Raw genomic sequence first — 23,766 nt, forward strand, 5'->3', positions numbered from 1 at the left:
CGAAATGCATCTGTTTTTACAGAATCAGGATGTAGTGAAATGTATTACACTCAGTCATTACTACTGATAAAATCCTCAAATTTGATAGCTATTCTACTGTACCTGTAGAATTTTTTTTAGAGTCAATGTGAATTTTGGGCTTTACACCTCAACTTAAACATTCATCTCTTTGATGTGGTTCTTATGGTTTTGTAATTTTTCATGAACCACAATATAGTCAGGCTATGGCTGAACATATTTTTGATTACTAGATAAGACATCAAAATAATACAAATTCTTGTACCTAAGATTACTCACGTGATATATTTGTATGTACATACATCTCTATATGTCTATCTCTTAAGCTTGGCATACTTTGGCATTTTAACATAGTGGCTGTCACTGATTTTTATTTGAGAATACAATTTGTGCATTTTTAAACTAAAGATGGGTATCTTGTTTTAACAAAATAGAAGACAGCAAAAAGGTTTGACTGGAGCTCACTCATTTATTCTCTTACCACCCAGCAAAGGCTGTCATTAAGAATTGCAGATGATTCTGTGATTCTGAGACTTGATGTTGTGCTGCTCTAACTGGGGGGTGATGCAGCTGCTTATTGTGGTGTCAGTGCCAAACACCTGATAGGTTATGGCAGCACCTAAAGAGTCCTTTTTGTTTTCTTCCTCTTTCTTAGTGTGTCAGATACAGAAATCCAACCTTTTTATCTGCTAAATTATTTTAAATGTACTGGGGTTAAAAATTCTGTGGTTTTGTGTATTGGCATTTCTTGTTTTTGTGCAGTGTGGGAAAGGAAAACAAATCCTCTTGCTTTTTCACCTGAATTGTTACCACAATTTTAAGTGGATTAGTTTTGAACTGTACCAAATGGAAAGAAAAGAATTATTCTTTCTGCTTTTGCAGAAGAGGCTGTGACTGAGTTGATCAGATGAGCTCTGATTTCAGGTGCTTAGCCAAGGAATGCCTTTGCTTCAGTTTCTTGGTTTCACTGCATGATTTCTGAAGTCTGCTGCTTGAAATTTGTCACTGTACATATTAATAGAGGATGTTACTGGAAAAGAACTGCCTGTATTTAATTAGGATTGCAAATTTGAAATTTAGATCAATTTTGAGAAAATACATATAAGCTCCAATAAGCTTGAAACCATTTTTGTCTAAAGTAGCTCGAAATTGAATATATAAATGCTATGGGGAGGGTTAGATGGGCTGTTACAATTTTAACTGTTACACTTTTCACTCCTCTTTTCTCCCTCTGAAATCAGAGGGCTTGAATTAATTTGCTGTTGTGGAAAAAAAATGTTTTGGGGCTTATACTTCTGACTTCTCGAAGATTTATTTCCTTTGCTCTGTAAATATATAATCTTATTTTTCTTGTGATTTGAACATTCATAAAGCAGTCTCAGGTGGCTGGTCTAGAAGGAAAGTGTGGTTATAGTGTGAATTTCTTAGCTCTCAGACAGCATAAGTGAGCTGTTATTATGAATGTTACTACCCATAGTATCCAGATTAATTGTGCTCCTCTGTTCCAGCCAAGGAATATTGCAGGACAATATTTTCCTATGAAGGCTCAAATGATGAACTCAGCTTTAAAGAAGGAGAGATTATTCAACTAATCAGTAAGGTAAGAAAGTTTGGTCTGCTCTGACCATTTGTATGGCTTTGGTGAGTTTTGTACAGGGAGCTCACGTGTGAATTGGAAACCAGGAGGGTCTGTTGGAGTAGGTATTCCTGTAGACTGATTTGTCTTGTGTGAGAGTCAGTTCTTTGCTTCTGCACTTGATAGAGATGCAGATGACTTTAAAGATCATTACAGAGCGGGAGATGATCTTGGAGTCTTCAAAGGCCAGTGGAATCAGTGTACACTCAGTGCCAACTGCCTTTTCAGTGAGGAAATTGGAAAAGCTTTGCAAAGAGCCCTTTTACCTTCAAAACTTGTTGGTTTTCCCTAGTGATTCAGAATAACCATGCAGAAATTAATGATACTTTCTGGCTGTTTAGAGAAACCTGATTATTTAATTGAATGTTCTCATTTGTATTGAATTCTGAAAACACCTTTTTGACAGATCATCTTGTTGCAGAGATGGTTCTAAACAGGAAATTACCCTACTCATACTTAATTTCTCTGCACTACTCTGCATTCTTTTGTAAGTTTATATGGAGCTATATTAAGGAATAATGGCTTTCCTAAAAAAAGTGGGAAGTTTCATCTTCAACTTTCAGTTGCAGAAGAAAACACATTTTTCTTTAGTAAGATTTTAATATTATGGAATTAAGTAATTGATATTATGAGCATCACTGATCATAATTACAGTGGAAAAGAGTAGTTATGGAAGGCCCTTTTGTAAACACAGCAGCCCTTGCCCCATCTTCACTCAATCTCTTGCCTCTCTGTCTTTTTAAACCAATTTACCCCAAACATACACTGGTCCAAAGTGGAGCAAAGAAGAGTTGTCCAGAGTGAGTGGCATCCCTGCCCATGGCAGGAGGTTTGAAATGGGTGTTCTTTCCGGTCCCTTCCAACCCAAACGTTGTAGGATTCTGTGATTTTTTTGGCTCTGAGGCACAGAGAAAAGCTGTTATTTATGCTGCTAAAATACTCTGATGACATCATACTTTCTGTTATGGACAAAGGCCTTGATCCAGTAACATCATGTAATGGATTTCTGTGCCACTGAATTAATTGTCCATTATTCTATTTTCTTTTGTCTTAATACGGTTATTTTCTCCCTCAGTGGGGTATATTCTTTTGCTTCTTCACCCTTTTCAGACCAGTGCACCTGATTCATCACATCAGAATCACTTTTATTTAGTAGAATTGGGTGTCATGCCAATAACATTTGAAGTATTTACTGAGTAACTTGCTCGTCAAGGAAGCTGAGAAGATCAAATGTTGTGTTTATGTACTTTTCTTCCCTTTGCAGATCTTATCCTTCTATCCTTATCTTATTTGACGTAATATAGTTTTGTCCTGCATTTTAGAAAACAAACAAAAGCTGACCGAACCTGATCTGATCTGTAGCTGTTTCCCCTTGCTACATTGGCCAGTTTCAGACAAACAATTACTTTATGTTGTGTGTAAAAGGGAAAAAGTTGTTGTTGTGTAACTGTATCTGTTCTGGGGAAGAAGTAAACGTTGGTTGAAATGACCTGTTGTTTATTTTAGGACACTGGAGAGCCAGGCTGGTGGAGAGGAGAGCTCAATGGTAAAGAAGGAGTCTTCCCAGATAACTTTGCTGTTCAAATACAAGAGTCTGATAAAGACTTCCCTGTAAGTTCTTACATGTATTGTTTAGTATCACAAAAATCTATTGCTGCAAATGCAAAGAATAGAAGAGTTCATGGCACATTATGCTGCTAGATATGTTAAAAATGTGGCAGTTTTAACTTTATCTTGACTTAGCTGTATCAAAGAAGAAAGATGTAAAGGTTAATCTTTGTGTTTAAACTTATCCATAAATACTAAAGTGAGGCATGTTTTTTGAGATGAGCTCTAATTAATGAGAGTGATCAGGTCATTTAGAAAAGGGTGTAGTTCTGATAGCATGGTGTTATGTGTTACTGATTACTGAATTAAACCCTTACTGTTTAGAAAGGAGATAAGCTGTTGTTTTTTTCCATCTCAAATCCTTAAGTAACTATAATTACAAAATGCTGAATGACCCCTCTGGGTCTGGCTGGGATTTTTCCATGTCAAAACTTGCAGTAGACTGCAGTATATGAAGGATGTATTTTTGTGGGGGATTTAGAAATATTTTTTCACCATCTCATGCACTAACTTGTAGAAATTTACGTTTTCATGTGGTACATTGATCTTGTAATTTTGGTCCTCATTTTCATTTTTTTTTTGTTGAGATTAGTATGATGTTTTGGTTCTGTCACGTTTGTGTAGCAAAGAGGGATGGTTCTGTTAGTTCACAAATGTATGTCAACCCCAGGTGGAATGGATTCAGCTCCAGATCGGGAGTTCTTAATTTACCATTTATCTGAGTTGCCTGACATACACAGAAACCTACCTACCCCAGTCAGAATTTTCTTTTCAGATGGATTCTCAGCTGTGCAAGAGTGGCATAAATGCCATAACATACAAGAAGAGAGGGTAGGTAGGGTTGCTGTTTCACAATACAGAGTTGCTCCCTAGAGAGAGGGGGGAAAAGCCATTCTTTTATCCTAAACAGCATTTCCTTGCTTTGATCCTTTATTCTGCTTTGTGTGCAGTGTCTCAGCACAGGGATTCACCTTGCACTGACCAGCTTTGAGGTTCAAGGCATTGGATGGCTGGTGATCATAATCAGCTATTTGATACTGACTTCATAAAAACACAGACCAGAACTGTATAATGGCAAGTTGATGCTGAACTCTGTTTAACTGGTTTTGGTATAGGCAGCAATGCTGCACAGCTGGATAATGTAGTTACTTTTTCGGGAAAGAAAGAAGATAGAGTCTTGTTACTTCAGTTCAGTCGCTTTTGTGTCCTCTGAAACCAGAGAAAGAAATTGAATATGGGTTCTCCTTGTTTAATTACATTTCACATGTTAGAATAAAATCTTGCTGCATTAAAAAGAGCTTACTCACTCACTAGCTGTAGGGGCACAAAGTGAAATCCACCCATAGCAACTGTTTTAAAAATACCCACTGTGAGGTGCTTTTGGAGGGGGTGTGTTAGACTGAGCCTGTACGGTTTCAGCAGTGCCTGTATGAAGAACAAGTGGTTTTGTAGGCTTTTGTATCGTTTTATCAGTGAATCTTGTCCTTAGTACAACCAGAAAGGCCTCTCTTCTAAAGCAATTTCAGGAATCCCATTCTGAGGATGAGTGGTTGAGATCTCTCCTGAGAAGTGCCAGTCTTCTTTCAGCAGAAGAGGGATTCAACCTCAATTGCATCAGTTTAAGAGAAGTGAAAGTGATGAGTGGCTGTTTCAAAATAGTCATTTTAATGTATGAACTGTTGCACTCTGAAACTTTGTAAATTTTAATGGCTGGCATAGTTTTTCCATCTTTCCCACTTAATTATAGTGATAAGGAAGCTCAAATCAATGTTTTTCTTGTAACTGGAGTCTTTGAGACAAATGCTGTCAGTATCTATTCAGTTTTTCTTACACTTGTAATTTAGAAGTCAATTAATTGAAGCCATGCCTCTGATACTTAATTTAGAAATCTGTTTTTAGTGAAAGTGGACATTTTTGGTTCAAAAAATTATCTGGTTACTCTTCTAAACTGGCATGGTACTAACTAAGGTTGAGATATATATATTGAAATTAAAATGAGTGTGATCAGTGCAATTCTTTGGACTAAAAAAGATTAAATTCATGGGTTTTAGTTATTTTTGCCTCTGTTTATGAACATTTCTGGAGCAGTGATTTCATTTGAACAGACCTGAATTTTGTTCCTAAATTTTTGTAACTGGTTGTCTGGGAGATATCAGAGGAATTGTTCCAGGTCTTTGTGTTTCCTGTCTGTGAATTGATTTCCTCCTTTGTGAAATACTTTGAAATCGGCAAGTAAACAAGCTCCATGCTACAGTATGCAAAACAAAACACAAATGAGGCTGTCTTGGATACAGAGAATATCTATTTGCTTGCTTGTTTGACTTCGGTTTTTTTCCCCTTCATTTTGCAGAAGCCAAAGAAACCTCCACCTCCTGTTAAAAGTCCAGGTATGTAGTACATGTATGGTGGTCTGAGAAAATACTAAATTTCAGAAGCAGTGCATGACTTCAAAAGAAAATTTAGAAGTAGCTTTTTATTACCTAGTAATGGCACCCATAGTCACACTTTGAGGTTACTTTTCATACTTTATATATTTTGCTGCTGCTTTATATTTTTCAAAATCAGGATGGAGCCTACTTTGGAAGCATTTTAACAATGGCTTACCATTTTCTGGGCTCGAATGAGTGTTTATAACTGGTATTACACTCCTTGCAAAAGAGAAGACACAACTTGGTGTGAGTCTTATTTTTAGTTAGTGACCAAGATAATTAAAGCTCTTTGAGAAATGTCTATGATTTGCTTTTGCATTCAGCTGCAAGACCTGAATTGCCAACTGGAGAGAAGAAATTTCTTGCTTTGAGGCCTGAAGAAAAAGGTGAGGACAATTTTCTTCATGGTGGCTTGCCTACCCTGGCAACTGGCTCTCTGTTCAAGAGCCATCATACAAAGTCTCTTCATACCATATACTGAAGTTGTAATGTCTGTGATGTTACAGAAATGTCTTTGGAGTGGTTAGAAGAAGTGCTGCACTCTATAGAAATGTTTATTTCTTGTTACTGCATTACATTCTGAAAATTGGTTATTGCACTGCACAATAACATAATTACTACTAAATTCATGAAAGGGAGTTCTGTGACAGTGGCTGCTGCAGTTTTGAGCAGCAGTGGTAAGTTATTAGAAAGGGAGAGGTTAACTGCTTCTTCTCAATGTTTGGCAAAAATCAGCCTGATCAAAAATATTTTGAAAGAACTGCGCAGAACAGGTACAGGTACAACACTCATTAGACAGATGTTACAGTTACAATGCTCAGAGATAGAGATTTCTTGTCCTGTTAATTCTTGCTATATTGCATGTTCAAGTTCCACTGAATTTGGAAGCATTTACTGCTTTATTCTTAAAATTAAAAGGACACCTTTTTCCAGAGGCAAAGCTACTGTTGTCATGCAAACAGATTTCCGAAAGGCTTCTTCGAACCCTTTTAGAAAAACTTGCCAAGTGAAAATGATTGTTTGTGTTTAAAAGAAAGAAGCTTAAACAAAAGTGTTGGTTGGGCTTTGAGAAGAAATCCTGATGTTACTGCAGCTTAACCAAATTACAGAACCACTCTATCCTGTGAATGGTGAGCTGTGGCTGACCAGCATTTCTACAAGTGAGACTGCTGATAGGTTTCTTGGCTTCCTTGTGCAGTTTTTATTACCCCATTTTAAACAAGGCACCTTCTCAGCTGTTGAATATGAAAAATGCTTGTTAAAGTCACTTCTGTTTGTTCTGTATGTGAGCAAACAAGTAATTTTTATCTGTTGGAGCAGTATCTTTAGGTGTAAATTAAGAACAACTCTATGATTCCAGAAATGTTGATCACCTGGCTCTTTTTAAATTCTCTAAACTGAGGCAAGTTTAATTTTAAACTACTTCTGTTTGGACTATAATGTTAATCTTTGCATAGTTGAACTCAACTATTCATGGAGGAATATAGGAAAAAATAGAGTGACACCATCGAAAAAACATAGGAATGTGAAATCTTCTATAAAATTATATAAGGTGGAGAACCCTCCTTTACTGAGCTAAAGGAAATGATGGTGGAAAAATTTTTCCTGTATTCAGTTGCAGATCAGGTCATAAAAATTACTTTTTTAGATAGCGCTAGTGTTTTACAGAAGATATGGCCATTTACCAGTACAGTTGTACTTGTGGAAAAATAGCCATGTTAATAGAGTAATTAAACTCATTAAGTATGAAATTGTTATGTAATTAGTTCTCAGAAAAAAAAAATTAATTGAGCAGCTCTGAGAAGCTATCAAACCATGTCATTTTTTTATGCCTACTGGGAGACTAATCAGTCTGCCTTTAATTGCAATCAAAAATTGATCAAAAATTAAAAGCAGTGTTTCTGTAAGTATTCCTGTATTTATAGTGAAGGACACTTAGTGGTGCCATGTAGAAATTTTTGTCCAGTGTAAATGTCTTCAGACATTTGTATCTTTATTTCCATTACTAAATGGCTCTTTTAACACTCTTTTCCTTCGAGGAGCAAAATCCAAAAAAGACATGTCATTTGGTCCAGCAGAAATTCCCAGTTTCTGTGCTCATGGTGAACCTTGGCCTTTGGTATTAACTTTTTCCACTTTGCTGTAGACATTTTTTATATTCAGATTTTGAGTGGGAGTATTGGAAAAGAGAACTGACAGATGAGAGTTCAGGAACAGGATTCGACGACAGCAATTTTTTTCTGCCCTGTTTATGAACTCACTTATTTTTAAAAGCAAAAGGGGTAATTCCCAACTTGTGCTCAGCATAGCTTCAATAAAGCTAATTGATCTGCAGTTAGTCCTGGCTGGTGTTGGGTGTTTAAAACTGGAAATGATGTGTATTGGGTGGGGAGGCAGGAGTGGCTGGCGCTGCTGATGGGCTGCTTTACGCAGGGCAGGCAGCCCCACCATGTGGCAAATCCCTCCACTGCTTCAGCATCCTGCTTTTTTAACTCCATGCTAAGAGAGACTGCAAGGAGATGCCAGCCAACCAGTTTAAGTTTTTTGCTCGTATCTCCTCCTGATATTCAAGTGTCCCAAAGCAGGAAGACAGTTATGCCCCTGGACAGTGCTTTTGACAGAAGTATCTCTAGAATCTGTTTACTTCCCAGTATTCCTAGGGAAGAAAATTGGTCTCTTCCCCTTTTTAGGATTGAAGGGCTGTTGCTCAGTGGCTGCAGGACTTGGCCAAAGGAAATCAGTCCTACACCTGGCAGTTCAGGCACTTTGCAGGCATGGAGCTGAAGCACATACCCAACCCTGCTCCCAAATCCATAGCATATGTAAACATTTTACACCAGATCAATACTTAGTTAAAAGCAAATCACAGGAGGGGAGGATGGGGAGAATCAACGCTGAAGGTCACTCTCTCCATCCCAGTTTACTGATTTACTGCCCTGTAAGTGCAGTAACTGTAAAGAACTGTAACCCCTTGCTGTAACCTAACAATTATTTTTTAAAATTCTCAATACTTTGTGTCTACTGAACTGTGGCATGGTTTACAGGGAAAGTAGAAGGTTTGCTCTGGCTCTCCCACAGGGTGGAGTTAGGACACATGGGTTGAAACCTATTCAGCTACTGCTTGCGAAGCAGCTGGAATTTTTCAGTATCCCATATGTTGTACGTCAGCTCCTCTGGACAGGATTCAGTTAGGTCATGCAGTCATTGAACAAATAAATACAACTTTTTATTGTCCATACCTAATTTCTATCTATTTGTAGGAAGGTAGACTTAGATAAAATAAATTCAGCTATTCAGATAAAAACTCATTTATCTCCCCCCCCTTTTTCCATAGATAAATTATGCTGCTTGTGTAAGAAGTCTAGTTAAAACAAAATAAAAAACCCTGCCTCTTTGAAAGGAAATCAAATGAATTCATAGAAAAGACAAAGCTGTACAAAGATTTTTGGTTCTTAGCTGTCATTTGCAGTGCAATAATGTAAATCCATAATTTATTACTACTGTTTCCTGTCAGTAGAAAGATTTATCTTACTCTAAGATAAAGCTTTTTGAGCTCAGGTAAGTAGTTTGTGTGTTTTGATAAGGTATAATTTAAAACACTTAAATCTGTTTTTCATTTTGATCTTCAAAAAAGGTATTTCTGACAGCAGTTGCTTTCTAATTGATTAGCAGTGTAAGAATTGTAGACAACGTGGGGTTTTTAAAATGTGGCTTACTTTGTCAGATGAAAAAGGAACTTTGGATCAGAAGCCTTTGAAGCCACAAGCTCCTCAAGTACCACCCAAGAAGCCTATTCCTCCAAGCAAGACCAACAGCTTACTGAGAGCAGGGCTCCTGCACCCAAAACGTCCGGACAAACCTGGTTTGCCATCATCTCCATCCAAGTCAGTATGACTTAAACTGCAGACACCAAGTGGACTTGATTTGATTTGTTGTTTGATCTTTCTTCAGGGATGAGGTGGGAAGAAATGTGTGTTCTAAGGGTGAAAAGGATGCAAGGATAAGTTTTGCCTTACACCGATCAGTATCTTAGTTCTCCAAGTCTGTGTTTCAGTGTGAACTTAGACTTTGCAAATCCTTTGAGACATTGAATCCATCTTAGAGTCAGTATTAGAGCATAACTGACCATGGGGCAGATCTTGTTGCTCATCTGGGGGCTGCTGTAGCTACAGTAGCAGGGTGGAGTAAAAGAATGTGGGGCTGGCCCTTGAGGATTATTGTTGTGTTGAAAAAACACTGAAAATTTGAGCTGCCTGAGTGTTCAAGGCTTGGGCACTTTGGATAGGGTAAGATGGATGGAAGGGAAGAACTGAGCACAGGTAGAAGCTGTGCTAAAGGGAACCACTGTGGCTCATGTCTGCTTCTGGAGAAGGAAGCACTTACTACAGAACCACATTCAGATTCTCTACTCTTGAACCTTCTCAGCTGAGTTCCTGGATAAATAGGGACAAATACTTCTTCTAGATACACTTAATTTTTTTTTCCTTATGAGTTTGAAACTTTCACTAAGACTAATTTTGCATCCATACAATCTCCCACACACAGAATTTTCCTTTCTGTCTCCATCAAAGTAGTTGCTAGACCCTTACCCAGAAGTGTAAACAAACTGCTGACAGGTAACTGTCCCTTTGGGATGTTCAGTTGGCTTGAAAGAACCGTGGGAGAGGGAGGTTGTGATACACTTGGCCTTGTGCAAATAGAGCAGACAGCTGCCACATCAAAGAGCTTGCACCTTGAATACCTTTGCAGTATAGAATTGTGTTATATTCACTTGGTATTTTGGAGACTTTCCCAAGTAAAGATTATTTTTTAAAACCACAAGTCATACTCTCTTCCAGCTTAGAAAATGATTATTGCTCTAAAGGGATGCACATATGCAGTTAAATAGAGGTCTGTAATAAGCTGTGGGCCTTTAATAGTTGACACCTTTAAATCTTAGAGATACTGAAACGTCTGAAAGTTTTTAATATTGTTTTAGGAAGGTCAGGCTGCTGTTTCTTTTTCTACTGCAATAAAACTTACAAATACAGGCTTTAGGAGGTGAATTAATGAAAGGGACACAGTTTATATATGGCATGATGGTCAGGCCTGGTCAGCATGGGTTTGTGATGGCAAGTATTGTAAAGGAAAATGTTGCCTTTTTTATTTATTGTGATGGGGGTTTTACTACTTTAGATCTTTTTCGTTGTTGTTCTTGGGGGTTTTTTGTCTGTGAATGATGTGAGCAGATATGGAAGGAATGCATGGTATAACAAAAGCTACAAGGTAGCTTTTTCTATACCCAGCAAGAAATAACTTGTTCTCGTCAGCCTTTTTTCCTGTACAGGGAGATTTCTTTAATGTCAAGGAGTCAGTTTCTGAATTATTTCAAGATGTATTAGTGAAAATGTTATTCAGCTCACCTGTTTTCTGAAGTGTAGTATTTTGGACTGAAATGCCATGGTGTGTCATATAGTAAAAGTTCTGGATTATTTTCACGTGGGTTTTGTGCACATCTGACAACTCTGCAAGAGCTGGAACAGAAGAATTTGCTTTCATATCAATATAATTGATCTCCAAAAGCCTTGATTTTAAAACAAGGCTTTAGAAAGTAATAAAATCTACTGTAATTTTTCAGTTTGCTTCTAATTCTTGGTATGTTTCCCTCTTAAATTATTTCATCTCTTGACTAGGTATGTTTTGTCTTTTCCTTCTTACCACAGAACTAACGGAGAAGTTGTTGCTCTTCGACCGAAATCTGAAGTTGAGCCAGAAGCAAAACCAAAGTTAGACTCTGAACCATTGCCACTCAGACCAAAATCAGTAGAGGTAGATTCACTTGTGGTAAAGAGCTCTAAAGAATCAGGTAAGAAACTCAATGCTCTTTTGGGCCTTTTGCTGTGTTTTACAGAGTTGGAATAAGCTTTTTGAGTGATTTACTCGAAATGCCACTGAGTGCATTTATGCCTGCGTATTTTTTTAGAAATGCTGTAGGTAGCTAAAGGTAAGAGACAGGAGGGGATGAACAGATGTCAGCAGGGTATTTGCAGGTAGCTGCTGAGCTCTGGGTTGTGGCAGTGGCCAGGAAGGGAGATGGAAATAATGGTTTGTTCTTCTAATTTGAAAGCTTTTTTTTTTTTTGCTGCCACTTCTATCTTGAGTTTTTATGAAGTTGTTTTCTTAATGGCTGGTTCAGCTTGTTCTGCTCTTGCAGTTCAGGTAACTTTGCTTTTCTAGCTACCTTGAGAATTCTTAGTAATGCCATTACCTTCGGCCTCCTGTGATTTAGTTCAGAGCTATTCTAGATTTTGACTTTATCATAACTTAAATTTGGGCCTTAAAAAAGCATGGAGTATTGTACATTTGAATAGGATGCTTATGGCTTTGCTTAAAGCGCCTTGAGCCAAACCTGGCATCTCTTTAATTGTAAATGTATCCAGTAAAACCCTTGATAGTGGTTAAAGCACCCACATTTAATGATCAGAATCTCTGAGCTACTGTATTGATACCATTAGCCCTTTACTGACAGTGCAAGTGATACCAGGCTTCTGTGTTTCACTCAGGCAGAGATCAGCTGCTGTGGGCATATTTTTCTAAACTCTAAATTACTTTTATTTTATGATTAACTTCAGAAAAAGCTGTAGTGAATTATATCTGCAGTGTTCATCTTGTATATCTCAAATGCAACTTTCCGTCTCAGAAAAAATTTTAGTAATAATAAATCTAAAAATACTATAAATATGTTTATTTATTTTTTTAAGGCAAATTATGATATTCTGGTTGTAGTATAGTTGGTCCAAAGTCTAGTAAATTCATCTGGAAGATAAAAATAATGAATTAAAAGAACAGAAGCAGTTTATGAATAGAAAAGAATACGCGAGACTTTTTTTTCATTGAGCATATTAAAATATGCTTTTTGAGTGTAAATGTTTTATTATGAGGAAGGGTTAGTTCACGTATGTTTTTATTGCAAAAATTATACTACTCAGATTAGGTACTATAAAAAAATTCTTTACTGTGAGGGTACTGAGGTCCTGGCACAGGCTGTCCAGAGAATCTGTGGCTGCCCCATCCCCAGAAGTGTCCAAAGCCAGGTTGGATGGGGCTTGGAACAACCTGGGATAGTGGAATGAGATGATCTTTAAGGTCCCTTCCAGCCCAAGCCATTCTATGATTATTAGCTATCTAGCTAGTGTAATAAATTCTATGATTATCTCTAGGGTTGTGCTAGATGTGTTACTCTATAGTATAGTGTCATTTAACCTCAGGGAAAACTCCCTATGGAAATGGAATATCTTTTTTTTTCCTCTACATTCAGTTACCTTGACATCTTTAATAACTAGGGTGGCCACGTAGTACCTGTGCTGGCAGGTATTCAGGTATATACTACAACTCAGAATATTCCATGATAGAAAAAATAATTTTACACAGATTTAGAAAAAAAAATCTATGAATTTTGTTTTGCTGACATAAGTTCTTACAGGCTTATGGAGAAATGAAAGATTTTAATACCTATATGGGGCAGAGGACAGGGGTGCCCAACAGGCTCATGGGTGAGGTCAGTTCAGTTCTGTTTGGTGCACAGCAAGCAAAGGAGGCTCAGGCAGTTCATGTGGGGATTTAGCACTGACAGGGTCAAGGAGCTGCTATTGAAGGAAAGTTTCAAAAATCCTCTGTTTTGTCAAACTGACATTCCTTAAAACAATCTGTGTAAGTCACTTCTACCACTCTAGTGAAAAGGGACTGATCCAAACTCCTGCCAGTAAAATGTAATTAATCTCATGCTCTATTTCTCTATGTATATTCTGCTGCTAAAGACATAGTACCCTGTGCAGCCAAGGTTATATAAAACTATAAGAAAAAGGATGATTGGACTTACATAAGTTTAAGACTGTTTAGTCTTATAGTAACTAGAATAGGTATTAATAAAAGATGAGGGAAAACGGGTGGCTGGGGCTGGCAACTGCTTTACCAGAGTTTTTATTTTTGCTTCCTTCCCCCTTCTTCAGATTATGATCCTGTGGTAGATGAATTTTTAGAGAACAATTATTTTTTTAAATATGGGTCCTGTTTTTTTGCAACTTACTTGGACCATGAAGTGTGGTGTAGGTTGAGCCACTTCCAATTTAGCAGAGGAGAAGCTGTAAATATTCTGTAAGGAAAAAACCAACCCACCCCATACCAAAATTAGGTCCCCAGCCAGCAGATAAAGACAAATAATCAAAACGATTTAGAAACATTGATCACATTGAAATAACTCCTCTTGAAGCTTTATTTGAAAATTTGCATAAATGTTTCTCTGTTTGATTAGAGTCAACTACTGTAAAAGACTAAAGCTATAATACTGGCATACTGAACATGTAAAGCGATTCTGTTTCTTCTACAAATGTTTCTTTTTCCTGCTTTGTAAAATAATTTTTTTGTTCAGAATCTTTTTCTAGACATTCCTCTCCTTGACTTTTCTTTCCAGATTTTGTTTCCTATCCTGTTTGCCATGTTTCCCTTCTTACGTGTCAGGAAATTACCCTACCCTTCTCCATTTTGGTAAGATAACAATCTCTAAGGAAATCCAAATGCTTTATTCCATACACATATCCTCTATAACATCATGAGCATGGTTTTCAGTTGCAATTATTGGTTCTAAAACTTCGGGGTTTCTATTAAAAATGCACTTTTTTTGTTTGTTTGAATGCCTGTTTTCCTCAGCTGTTAAAGAAGTTACTTTAACTAGACTTTTCCATTAGGAATTGGTGGGGACTAAAGTAAGAAAAAATTTACAAATGAGCTATTGATAAGCCAGACTTAGTGTTTGTTTGTAGTGAAATGTGTTCAGCACCTTTAGCACATCTGGTGTATGTAGGTTGAATGGCTTTATCATTCTGCACACACAAATAACACAATCATGAAGCTTTTGGGCACTTAAATATTTTATAGCTTATATCTGTCCCCTAAATTTGTGGGGTGAAATCTCAGCAAGATGAGTAATAGGAGAAGGGGTGCCATCTTTTTCTCCACAGATTAATGTGAGTTCTCGTCTTCTAAAATATTGGATAAGTTTCACTTCTATCATGGGTATTTAAACCCCAGCCACATGAGATGGTGGAACCATAATTTCTTCAGCCACCCTTCATCTTTGCTTCTTTTTGTGAAGGCTTTTTAAGACAAACTGCTATGAATGCACTAGGAGTATTCACAAATTTTAACAAAACCTCTCATTAATTGTACCTGTCAAAGCTCCCAACAGATCTGTGGTGGATCCATGGTAAGATTGCAGAAGAGACATTTCTAATAGTCCGTCCTATGTAACTTTAACTCATCTTCTTAGAAAGAAAGGTGCTCTTGCTCAGCCATGAAGTCCTTCTTTGACCTGGAGTATCCCTAGATGTGTGGTACTGCTCTTCTGGCACTATGGTGGGACTTCCATTAACAATTGCTCACAGGCTGTCTGTAAGAATCTTAATTGATAAATCATTTTATTGATTGAAATGGATGTAGACTGGAATCTTTCAGTGGGTTTCATCAGTATCTATATTGGTTTAATGGTTTATTGGTTTAATTTTCTCTAAAATAACTAAAAATGCTGTTTACAAAGAAAAACAATCAAATAAACTCCCTAAGCCCACAGTAAAACCAGTCAACCTACTACCACCACCACCAAAAAACCCAAACCCCAATCCCCACCAACCTGTGTTTTAATTTCTTCCCTATACCAAAGCAATAAATTGGAAAAGTAAAAACAAAAATTCAAGTGCAGTCAGAATTTCCTCTGACTGGAATCTGCCGGCAAAATCTTAACGTTGAGCAATTCTCTCAGGTGTAACAATTTCCTTTAGAAGCTCTTAGAAATATGGAAAAAATCCTTGGCTTTTTGGTATCATCCCACCATCTATATTTAAATAATACACAGTTCAGGGCTGTAGCAGTCTTCAAGCCTTGTCAAATATTGTGATTGATTTTTTTTTTTTTTTTTTTTCAAACTTAACATTTTTCTTAATATATTCTTAATATGACTGATGTTTACTGTTTGTGGCGACAGGACTGGCATTACAATCATAATAGCAACTAAATTTATAATTCTTACTTAAATTTCTTGCCAAATGATTTGTCATTTCTGTGAAATGACAAAAGAAGGATCATTTAAAGTCAGAAATTACTGAGATGAGGGAAAAAGGCATAAATGTTTTTCTTGTTACCTTTTTAGTGATACCTAACTAACATAAATCCTAATTTGCCCTTTGGCAACCTGGTCTAGTGGAAGGTGTCCCTGCCCATGCCAGGGGGTTGGAATGAGGTGATCTTTAAGGTGCCTTCCAACTCAAACCAGTCTGTGACTCTGACAGGTTCTTAGGCTGGGATTACTGATAATTGAGGTAAAGACCGTGCAGATGACCCCTTGGTCACTGTTGCTTGCAGTGTATTAAATGAAATATTTTATTGGCACAGACTAGAACAGAAATCCCTCCTCATTTATTTCTCCCTCATCCTCTTTTCCATCAGCAGCTTGCCATTCATCACTCTTCTGTTTCTTCCTTCTTTTTTTTGCTCCCCTGCTTGGTTAATTGCAGGTGTGATTGCATGATTGCAAAAGACTGTCTTGACATTCTCTTGAATAGAAATAAAAAGCAGCAAAACTGATTGGTAACAGATAGTGCAATAAAGGAATGGGTGATGAAGTAGATCTGATCAGGGCTGTCCAAAAGAGCTGAATGTTCTAAGGCTTTCAAGGATGTTAATGCAGAGAACACATTAAAATCAATTAAAACATTCAGTGGAAAACTTAGTACCTACAGGTATAAATTAGCTTTGACAATGTGTAAGTAAAACTTGCATTAATAAGATGATTTTAAGTCATCCAGACACTGAAGGGGTATGAATGGTCTGGCTCAGTTGTACCCAAGGCTTTTTTCTTATCTGATCTTTAATGGGAACGTAGGAAAAGAGATATCATAGGTTCTGTTTGCTAAATCATAATGTTGGGTAAGAATCAGAGGTCATGAAAAAAAATCAAACCCAAAACCTTGAATGTTGTTTGTGGTGCCTCTACTAAATACTGTGTGACATTTTAGTTACAGTCTATAGAATAAGTGATGAATTTGGGTTGTAAATGATATATCGTAACTGTAATCTTATTTCAATGCTGAAGTAAAAACCACAACTCAATCTCACTAAACATCTGTTGCCAGGTAAGTATATTTATTTTTGTGGAGAAAAGGTTAAGTCCTGTCGTTAGCTAGGTGAAATACTTATGTTACTGAGGCTAGTTGTGGTCACTTCTTCCTATTAATAACTTTTTTCCTAAAGTTGCCTCTTCCTAGAGGACGTAAAACATTTCTGCTGATCTGAGAGAGAGTTTACCTAGAGCTGTGAGCATAAAGAGATTAAAGAACAAAGAGTTCTGTGTAATTGAATAAAGTACAAGAGTATAGTTTTGAAATGTTTTATTAAAGACTTTATGAAGTTGTGTATTATCTTTAGATACTGTATATGAAAAAACTCCCCTGCACAGAAGTAGGTGCAGTTAATGTCTTGTTAGCTTTCACCAGTGTGTGGTGTACACCAGTATGTACTTTACCATGTTGCTTTTATTTTTGTCTTAGTCACTAAACTTGCATTTTCATGCTTTTCATGCAAGTTCAGTGACAAGAAAATATGCTCTCGAGTAGCTGAATATGGCAGCTCTTAGAAAAAGTAATAAATATATTTTCTGCAGATGCTGCCATGTTGCTAGAGCATTTCTTCTGTTCACACAAATTGACTTGAATTTAAATTCTAGTTGAATTAACTCTTAATTTTTTTCAAGGGGGAAAATACAATTTCCCAGATATGTCAGTCATGCTGTTGTTTTATGTGTTGTATATGGTGAAAATCCTCAAAACAGTAAGAATTCTGATAATTTTTTTTTGTCCCCAAGTTAGAAAAAAGAGATGAAAAGAACACAGCAAAACCTTTTGGTCTTGATGGTGGTCTCTGTTTTAATCTTTTTGTAGATGTGTTAAGCTTTGATGATGTAATAGCTACCTCAGATAATCTGTCACACCCGACTGCGAACCGGCCCAAGATGCCTGGTAGGAGGCTGCCTTCCCGTTTCAATAGCAGTAGTCCTGTGAGTATTTTGAGGGTGTTCTCTGACTAGGGATCTACGAACTAACTTCCCAGGAAACAGGACTGCACTGGGGAGCAGTCTTGTGAGCCATTTATGTGAGAGCAAAATGCTGCAGAGGTTCAGTTCCTATAGGTTTTGTGTGGGGGAGATCCATTCCAGCAGGGAAGTGAATGTAAGAGAAACAACTGGAACTGTGTTGCAGCCGAAGGAGTCTTTCTGTTCCATGGGGTGTTGCTGCAGGAAATACTCAGCTCTTCTGGCATCACTGATGGTGAAATAAGAGTTGTACATACACACAGGTCTGAAAGTGTCTTTAGTGACTTTGACAATTGGCCACTATAAATTTGTAATTTAACGCTACTGTAATGTGGGACTTGTGATCTTAGTGCTGATGTGAGGTTGGCAGACAATGAGAAGCAGGTGGTACAGAGTCCTTGAAATCAGTTTTTGTCACTGGATGTTGTATAGTTCAGTCATGCCAGTTACCATCTACAATTACTGCCCATTTATGTTTTATGGAAGCACCTACAGGCTCCCAAAAGCATCACAGACTTAAGTATTGCAAATATGCTTGAAAATCCTGCCCAAGTTTCCTGTGTTTGATTTAAGTTCAGCTGGATGTGGGGAAGGAAAGTTCTGACTGTCAGGGACAGAAAAATCAGCTAGTCTAGCAATTTCAGTTTAGTTACTTGGTTTTTCCCTTTACTATTGCATTTTAGAAACGTGAAAGATTTTTTAAATTTACTTTTAATTTTGGTTTTTCTTTTTTTTAATTCTGAAAACCTCTTCATGCTTTATGAATGGTTTACCAGGCAAGTCAAAGTGTGGGTCCAGAAAAAAATTTGAAGGTGCAGAAAGAAGAAGAAAGTGCCAAACCAAAGCCAGTTGAAACAAAGAAGGTATGATGATACCAAGGAGCCAGAGGAGTACCAGGCAGCTTGGTGGTTCTGTTCATCCTGCTTGCATTTCCAGTACAGGTTGATGCACCATCTAAATGCCAGTGCTTGTATTTAAGTACAAGTGAGCTGAGTCATTTAGTAAAACTTCATAGTAAAAAATTTAGTATTGAAGTTCATTTATACTTTCAAAGTGCGTGAGTTCTGATGAGAACTGTCGTGTCAGGTGGTATTTCCCAAATAAGTTCCTTGTCTGCTCAGCCTTTAGTCTCCTGACAGACAGAACAACTGAGCAGATCAGCAAAGTGCACAAAAGTTTGTTTATAATGATCCAGTGGGATCCATTGAATCACTTTTTTTGTTGTTGTTGTTGAAGTGTAGAGGACTGCAGTGTCAGTATTGTTTTTAGTGACTACAGGAACCTCAGGTAAATCCTTAATTAAGAGCTGTATAAAGTAATTATCTCATATACTCCAGTAATCCATTTGAGCTGGACATTGTTTTGTACCTTCTAGATGGAAAATTAAGGGAACTTATACATGTTTAGCTCCCATCCTGGTACAACCTGTGTGCTGTAAGTGTTCAGTTCATAAAGATTTCACTTCTTATTTTTCTACTGATTTATTTTTTCAGCCATCTGCATTCAGCCCACTGATTCCACCTTCATCTCAGAGACCAAGTTCTGTCATACTCGACTTTTTGCCTGGAGACCTCCAACTTAAAGGAGAAACAGATGATGAAAAAATTTCTGTGGAAGAGCTCAGGACTCAGATTAGTGATTTAATGGGTTTAGTAGATGCACTGAAGAAAGAACATGGGTAAATATTTCCTTTTTCAAACTGCAGAGATGTTATATAGACATCTTACAAATGTCTTTAATGCCAGACTTTAAAATAAGAACTACTCCATCCTAATAACATACTAATACATTAATTCAGATATTTTCTATTGAAATTGATCCTGCTAAATGTCGTAAATATGTACAAATTTGATGTCAGAGTATCTTGGGAATTTGTACGCATTTTTTCCCTCCTACTTTGCATTCCTGCATTCATTACATCTTTTTGAAAGAATTAAACAGTTTGCTTTTTTTGTAAGGAGAAGCAGTTAATTTTTTGTGGTAATAACATAAGTACATGTTCAGGCCATGTGTAGCACTGTGCACAAGTACTTGCCATGACTGGTAGGAACCTTCTATTCTAAGTAATTTGTTCTCTGTATAGAGGCTGTCAGGTTATTTCAGGTTATTTTAGCTTAAATTCAACTTTCCAGATAACAGCACAAACTTTAAAGTAAGTAGCCTCCTTAAAATTGGGATTAAAAATTAGGGATAGGTGAATAGCAATAGGTAAGAAGTGTTGAGGGATGGTAGAATCTTGTGGTCCAACAGATGTGAGTAACAGTTCACTGGTGGGCATGTGCCTGGTTATGTGAATTTCACTTGTAAAATTTAAACAAGGCTTGTGCATCCTGTCCTCAGTAATGTGAAGTTTCTTCTTCCCTTCTAACTTCTATTTCTGTCTTAACTGCTGTTAGGAGAGAACTGGAAAAACTAAAGAAGGATTTGGAAGAAGAGAAGCTGTTGCGAAGCAATCTGGAGGTAATGTTACCACTTTGGGAGGGCAGGAGTAGTTTAAGGGTGTGTAGGCTTTGTTCTGGGGTTTGATGTCACTGGAAAGTCTTAACAAACCTGTTCAGTCTCTCTTTGTGTTGCTGTTTTAGTTTGTGATTAAATGAATACCTCATGAGGCAGCTGGATCTATAGAGAAGGTCCAAGTTCAGCTTTCTTTTTCTGGAATATTATTTGTAACAGTATGTGTGGGTGTTGGGATGGGAGTTTGGTTTAGTGTTGCTGGAATTCTGCTCTTTGCTAGAAATATGTCCAACTGGACAAGTTCCAAGAGAGACAGTTACTAACTTTGCATTTGTAAGATTGAAAGACCTATTTAATTTAGATAATCAAAAGAAAAACAGGGCATAAGTAAATTTCTCTAAATTTTTGATGAATTGTTCAAATATTAAGTGTGGATGATTTGCCAAAAGAACAGAATGCGTCTGAAAAACTTACTTATGAATAAACACCATTCCTCAATTTACTGATGAATAACACTACCTGCAGTGCAATATGATGCCATTAAGTAGTTAATAGGATGAGCTCATTGTAGGAAGTTATTTCAGTCTGGTACAAAAGGGCATTTTATTTGTGAAATAGTACATCTTACTGGCTACAAAGCTACTTGAGACACGAGAGAAAGTTCTGGTGGGTCTCTCTTCAATGTGTCTCTAAAGCAATCAATGAAGATGCTTTAAATATGCAGTGGAGATGAAGAGGAGGTAACTTCCAGGTGTCCTCTAAGTCCGTTTCTAGAAATACAAATGAATCCAGGCAGTGTTTTGCATGAAGGCTGTTTTAGGCAGTTACTCTGAGGTGATGGTGTGCAGCATTACGTGGGGACGTGGCAAGTGATTACATAACCCAGCTTTGACTGCTTTTTTCAGAGTTTATCCAGATAAACTGATTTATAAAACAGATAGGTTTATTTATTTTAAAAAGATTATACCAGAACTATAGTCACATTTTAAATTATTTCAAATTCCTGTTTGTTTAGCAATATAGTGGTAGAAAATCAGCTGTAAATGCTGAGCTGTCAATGCTTCTGTGGTGCAATACCTAAGTGTCTTTGAAGTGTAAAGGTTATAACTTTGGTGAAAGCTCTGAAGACTTTATAAGTACTTTAATACTGACTTTCTTTTCAAAATGTCCATTTTTGCAGCTTGAAATAGAAAAATTGAAGAAAGCAGTGATGTCTACATGAGACAGCTATGGACTCAGTATTTTTAACTCGCCAGGAATTCAAAGCTGAACACAAGGAGAACTGACTCTTATTTCATTATAATGGATGCTGGTGTTCTACAGTCTTAAAGAAAAACTATAGTAAAAAAAAAAGGAATATAGTCTTATATTCAGAGAGATAAGAAAACAAAAAAGAATAATGATGTAATTTTTTTGCCAATATAAAAGAGGCCTTATTTCTTACTGTGCTGGAATTGCAGACCTTATTTTTTTGGTTTGCTTGAAAATACTACTGAATCTGTATAAAAAGGAGAGGGAATTCTTAATAGATTTTTATTGAATACCTGTAGCTTAATTTTTAAAGAGATCTATACTATAAATAGGGTGATTTGTCTTTGCAACTAATCTGTAAAATAGTCTGTTGGAAGGGATGGAATAACTGTATCGTAATTGTAGTCACTACTTTTCCCCTACATGCAAAAGGGAATATATGATATTTGTATAATTTTGGCAGTCTTACCCAGGGTTAAGCTGTTGTGCCTGTCTGCAGTGAGAATATTAATACTATGCTGTTCATAAGTTGAGCAATGAGATAGGAATTTGTTAGTGCAATGAAGCAGGTGAAACTCCTATGCATTGTAGAGAGATTGAATGACCTGATCTGAGTAGTTCAGCAGAACGGTTTGTCACTTGCACTATTGGATTAAAAAAGGGATTTAGGACTGAATCATGAAATCATGACAAAATTAACTGTCATAACCATAAAATGCAAGGAATACAGAAACAAAGCTAGAGTCCAGTCTTAACTCAACCTGTTGTGCCTAAAATATTACAGTATACAGCATGAAAGAGTAAACCTTAAGTCACAGCATCTGTACGTCTGTGTTTCTGAAGTCATCAGTCTTTCTAGTGGTTCAATATGCATCTTGATCTGTTTTTACAATTGTCAGGTTTTGTTTATAATATATCTCCAAATAAATCCCTTTGGAACTTTGATACTCTCAGAAGCTCTCAATATTTATATATTTATGCCATAAACTTTCTCAGTATATTGCGTACCTCTAAACTTAGTAACATCTTTGTATTTTAATGTGTGATTGGAACAATTGCTTTGACATCATTGTCCTGGTGTCCAAGACGGTGTCTTTACTTTATGGAAAAGAAGTTGAAATCTTGTGGATTACCATTATCTTTAACCCCTGGGCTCAAAACTTGCGCCAGAATAATACACAAATACCATGTGAAGTGATGGGAGACGATATTTATTGCTGGTTTGTCTGATTAAAGAATTGAAAACCATACAGCTTTACAAAGCCAGTCAAATGCATTAGTTCTCTTAGTAATCAGCTCATCTCCTTTAGGTCTGCTATAACTTAAAAAAAGGCAAAAACATGCCACATAGTTTGGCAACTTCACCAATAAAAGAAAGTAATTAAGCTTCTCTTCATGGGAGCAGTCATAAATATAGTAATTACTATATTCAGTATGTCACTTGTGTTACTTCTTGAGAGTGTACTTCTTCCACAGTTGATTTGTCATAAAATACGAATGTCAAAAAGTCACTTGGCGGATGTTTGTCTATTACTGATTCAAATAGTTCATGAGATCTGATTGAAACCTGATTAATACACTATGCAGGTATTGAGTAATATTTGCTAGTCAAATTGCTAATAAGCTGATTCACTCTTAATGCTTTTAACTTTGAATTGCCCAAGTGCATCACAAATGAATTGAGGAATCATGTGCTTCTTGTCAGACACTAAACTCTTGCCTGGAGTTCATACCTGTAAAGCAGGTGATGAAAACCAAGAATTGAGTCTAATGGAGTACCAAATTTTGTTGTACAAGCTCTTCACTATGATTGGAGCATGAAACAAATCTTGGAAGGGGTTGTTCTGCAGAAGTGGTGCCTGTGTGTGAGCTTGTAGAGGATGAACAGAACAAGACAATCAGTTAATGTCACAAGTGGAAAGGTGTTTATTATTTAATCGCCTTTGTTTGCTATAGCAATAAATGACCCAAGTGCAATGACTTGATTTAATAAACCCTCCTTTAAAAATCGCTGCTATGAGTATTTGTAGCCATAAAGAAATTGCCCTGATGTGTGTCTGTCTTGTCTTCAGCTAGTGTTAGATACCGGAGTGGAGGGGGAGAGGGTAATGGTTTTGGAGACATTCCACAGTACGAGTTCCTAAGAGCTGTGTGCTTCACTGACTTGTCTACTGGTGCTGTAAAATGATGCATGCTATCCAAACTCAGCAAATAAAATGAGTATAAAAACCTCTTCAAACGTTTGCTCAGTT

General features: G+C 36.9%; 1 protein-coding gene across 3 annotated transcripts in view; it reads left to right on the plus strand.

Moving 5' to 3' along the window:
• LOC125323090 (CD2 associated protein) overlaps positions 1-23,747 on the plus strand; it is an 82,072-nt gene extending 58,325 nt beyond the window's left edge. For 2 of the 3 annotated variants that reach the window (XM_048297680.1, XM_048297682.1), the window contains 11 exons: positions 1,527-1,618; positions 3,161-3,265; positions 5,613-5,649; positions 6,015-6,077; positions 9,416-9,575; positions 11,394-11,536; positions 17,658-17,773; positions 18,586-18,672; positions 19,303-19,487; positions 20,206-20,269; positions 21,444-23,747. In XM_048297680.1, coding sequence (XP_048153637.1) covers positions 1,527-1,618; positions 3,161-3,265; positions 5,613-5,649; positions 6,015-6,077; positions 9,416-9,575; positions 11,394-11,536; positions 17,658-17,773; positions 18,586-18,672; positions 19,303-19,487; positions 20,206-20,269; positions 21,444-21,485 — 1,094 coding nt within the window. In that variant the 3' untranslated portion in view covers positions 21,486-23,747. The remainder of the gene's footprint in view (positions 1-1,526; positions 1,619-3,160; positions 3,266-5,612; positions 5,650-6,014; positions 6,078-9,415; positions 9,576-11,393; positions 11,537-17,657; positions 17,774-18,585; positions 18,673-19,302; positions 19,488-20,205; positions 20,270-21,443) is intronic. The other variant, XM_048297681.1, reaches the window with a different exon arrangement.
• The last annotated feature ends 19 nt before the right edge of the window (positions 23,748-23,766 follow it).

Source organism: Corvus hawaiiensis, chromosome 3 (assembly GCF_020740725.1).
Source record: "Corvus hawaiiensis isolate bCorHaw1 chromosome 3, bCorHaw1.pri.cur, whole genome shotgun sequence".
In the NCBI taxonomy this organism is placed as follows: domain Eukaryota; kingdom Metazoa; phylum Chordata; class Aves; order Passeriformes; family Corvidae; genus Corvus; species Corvus hawaiiensis.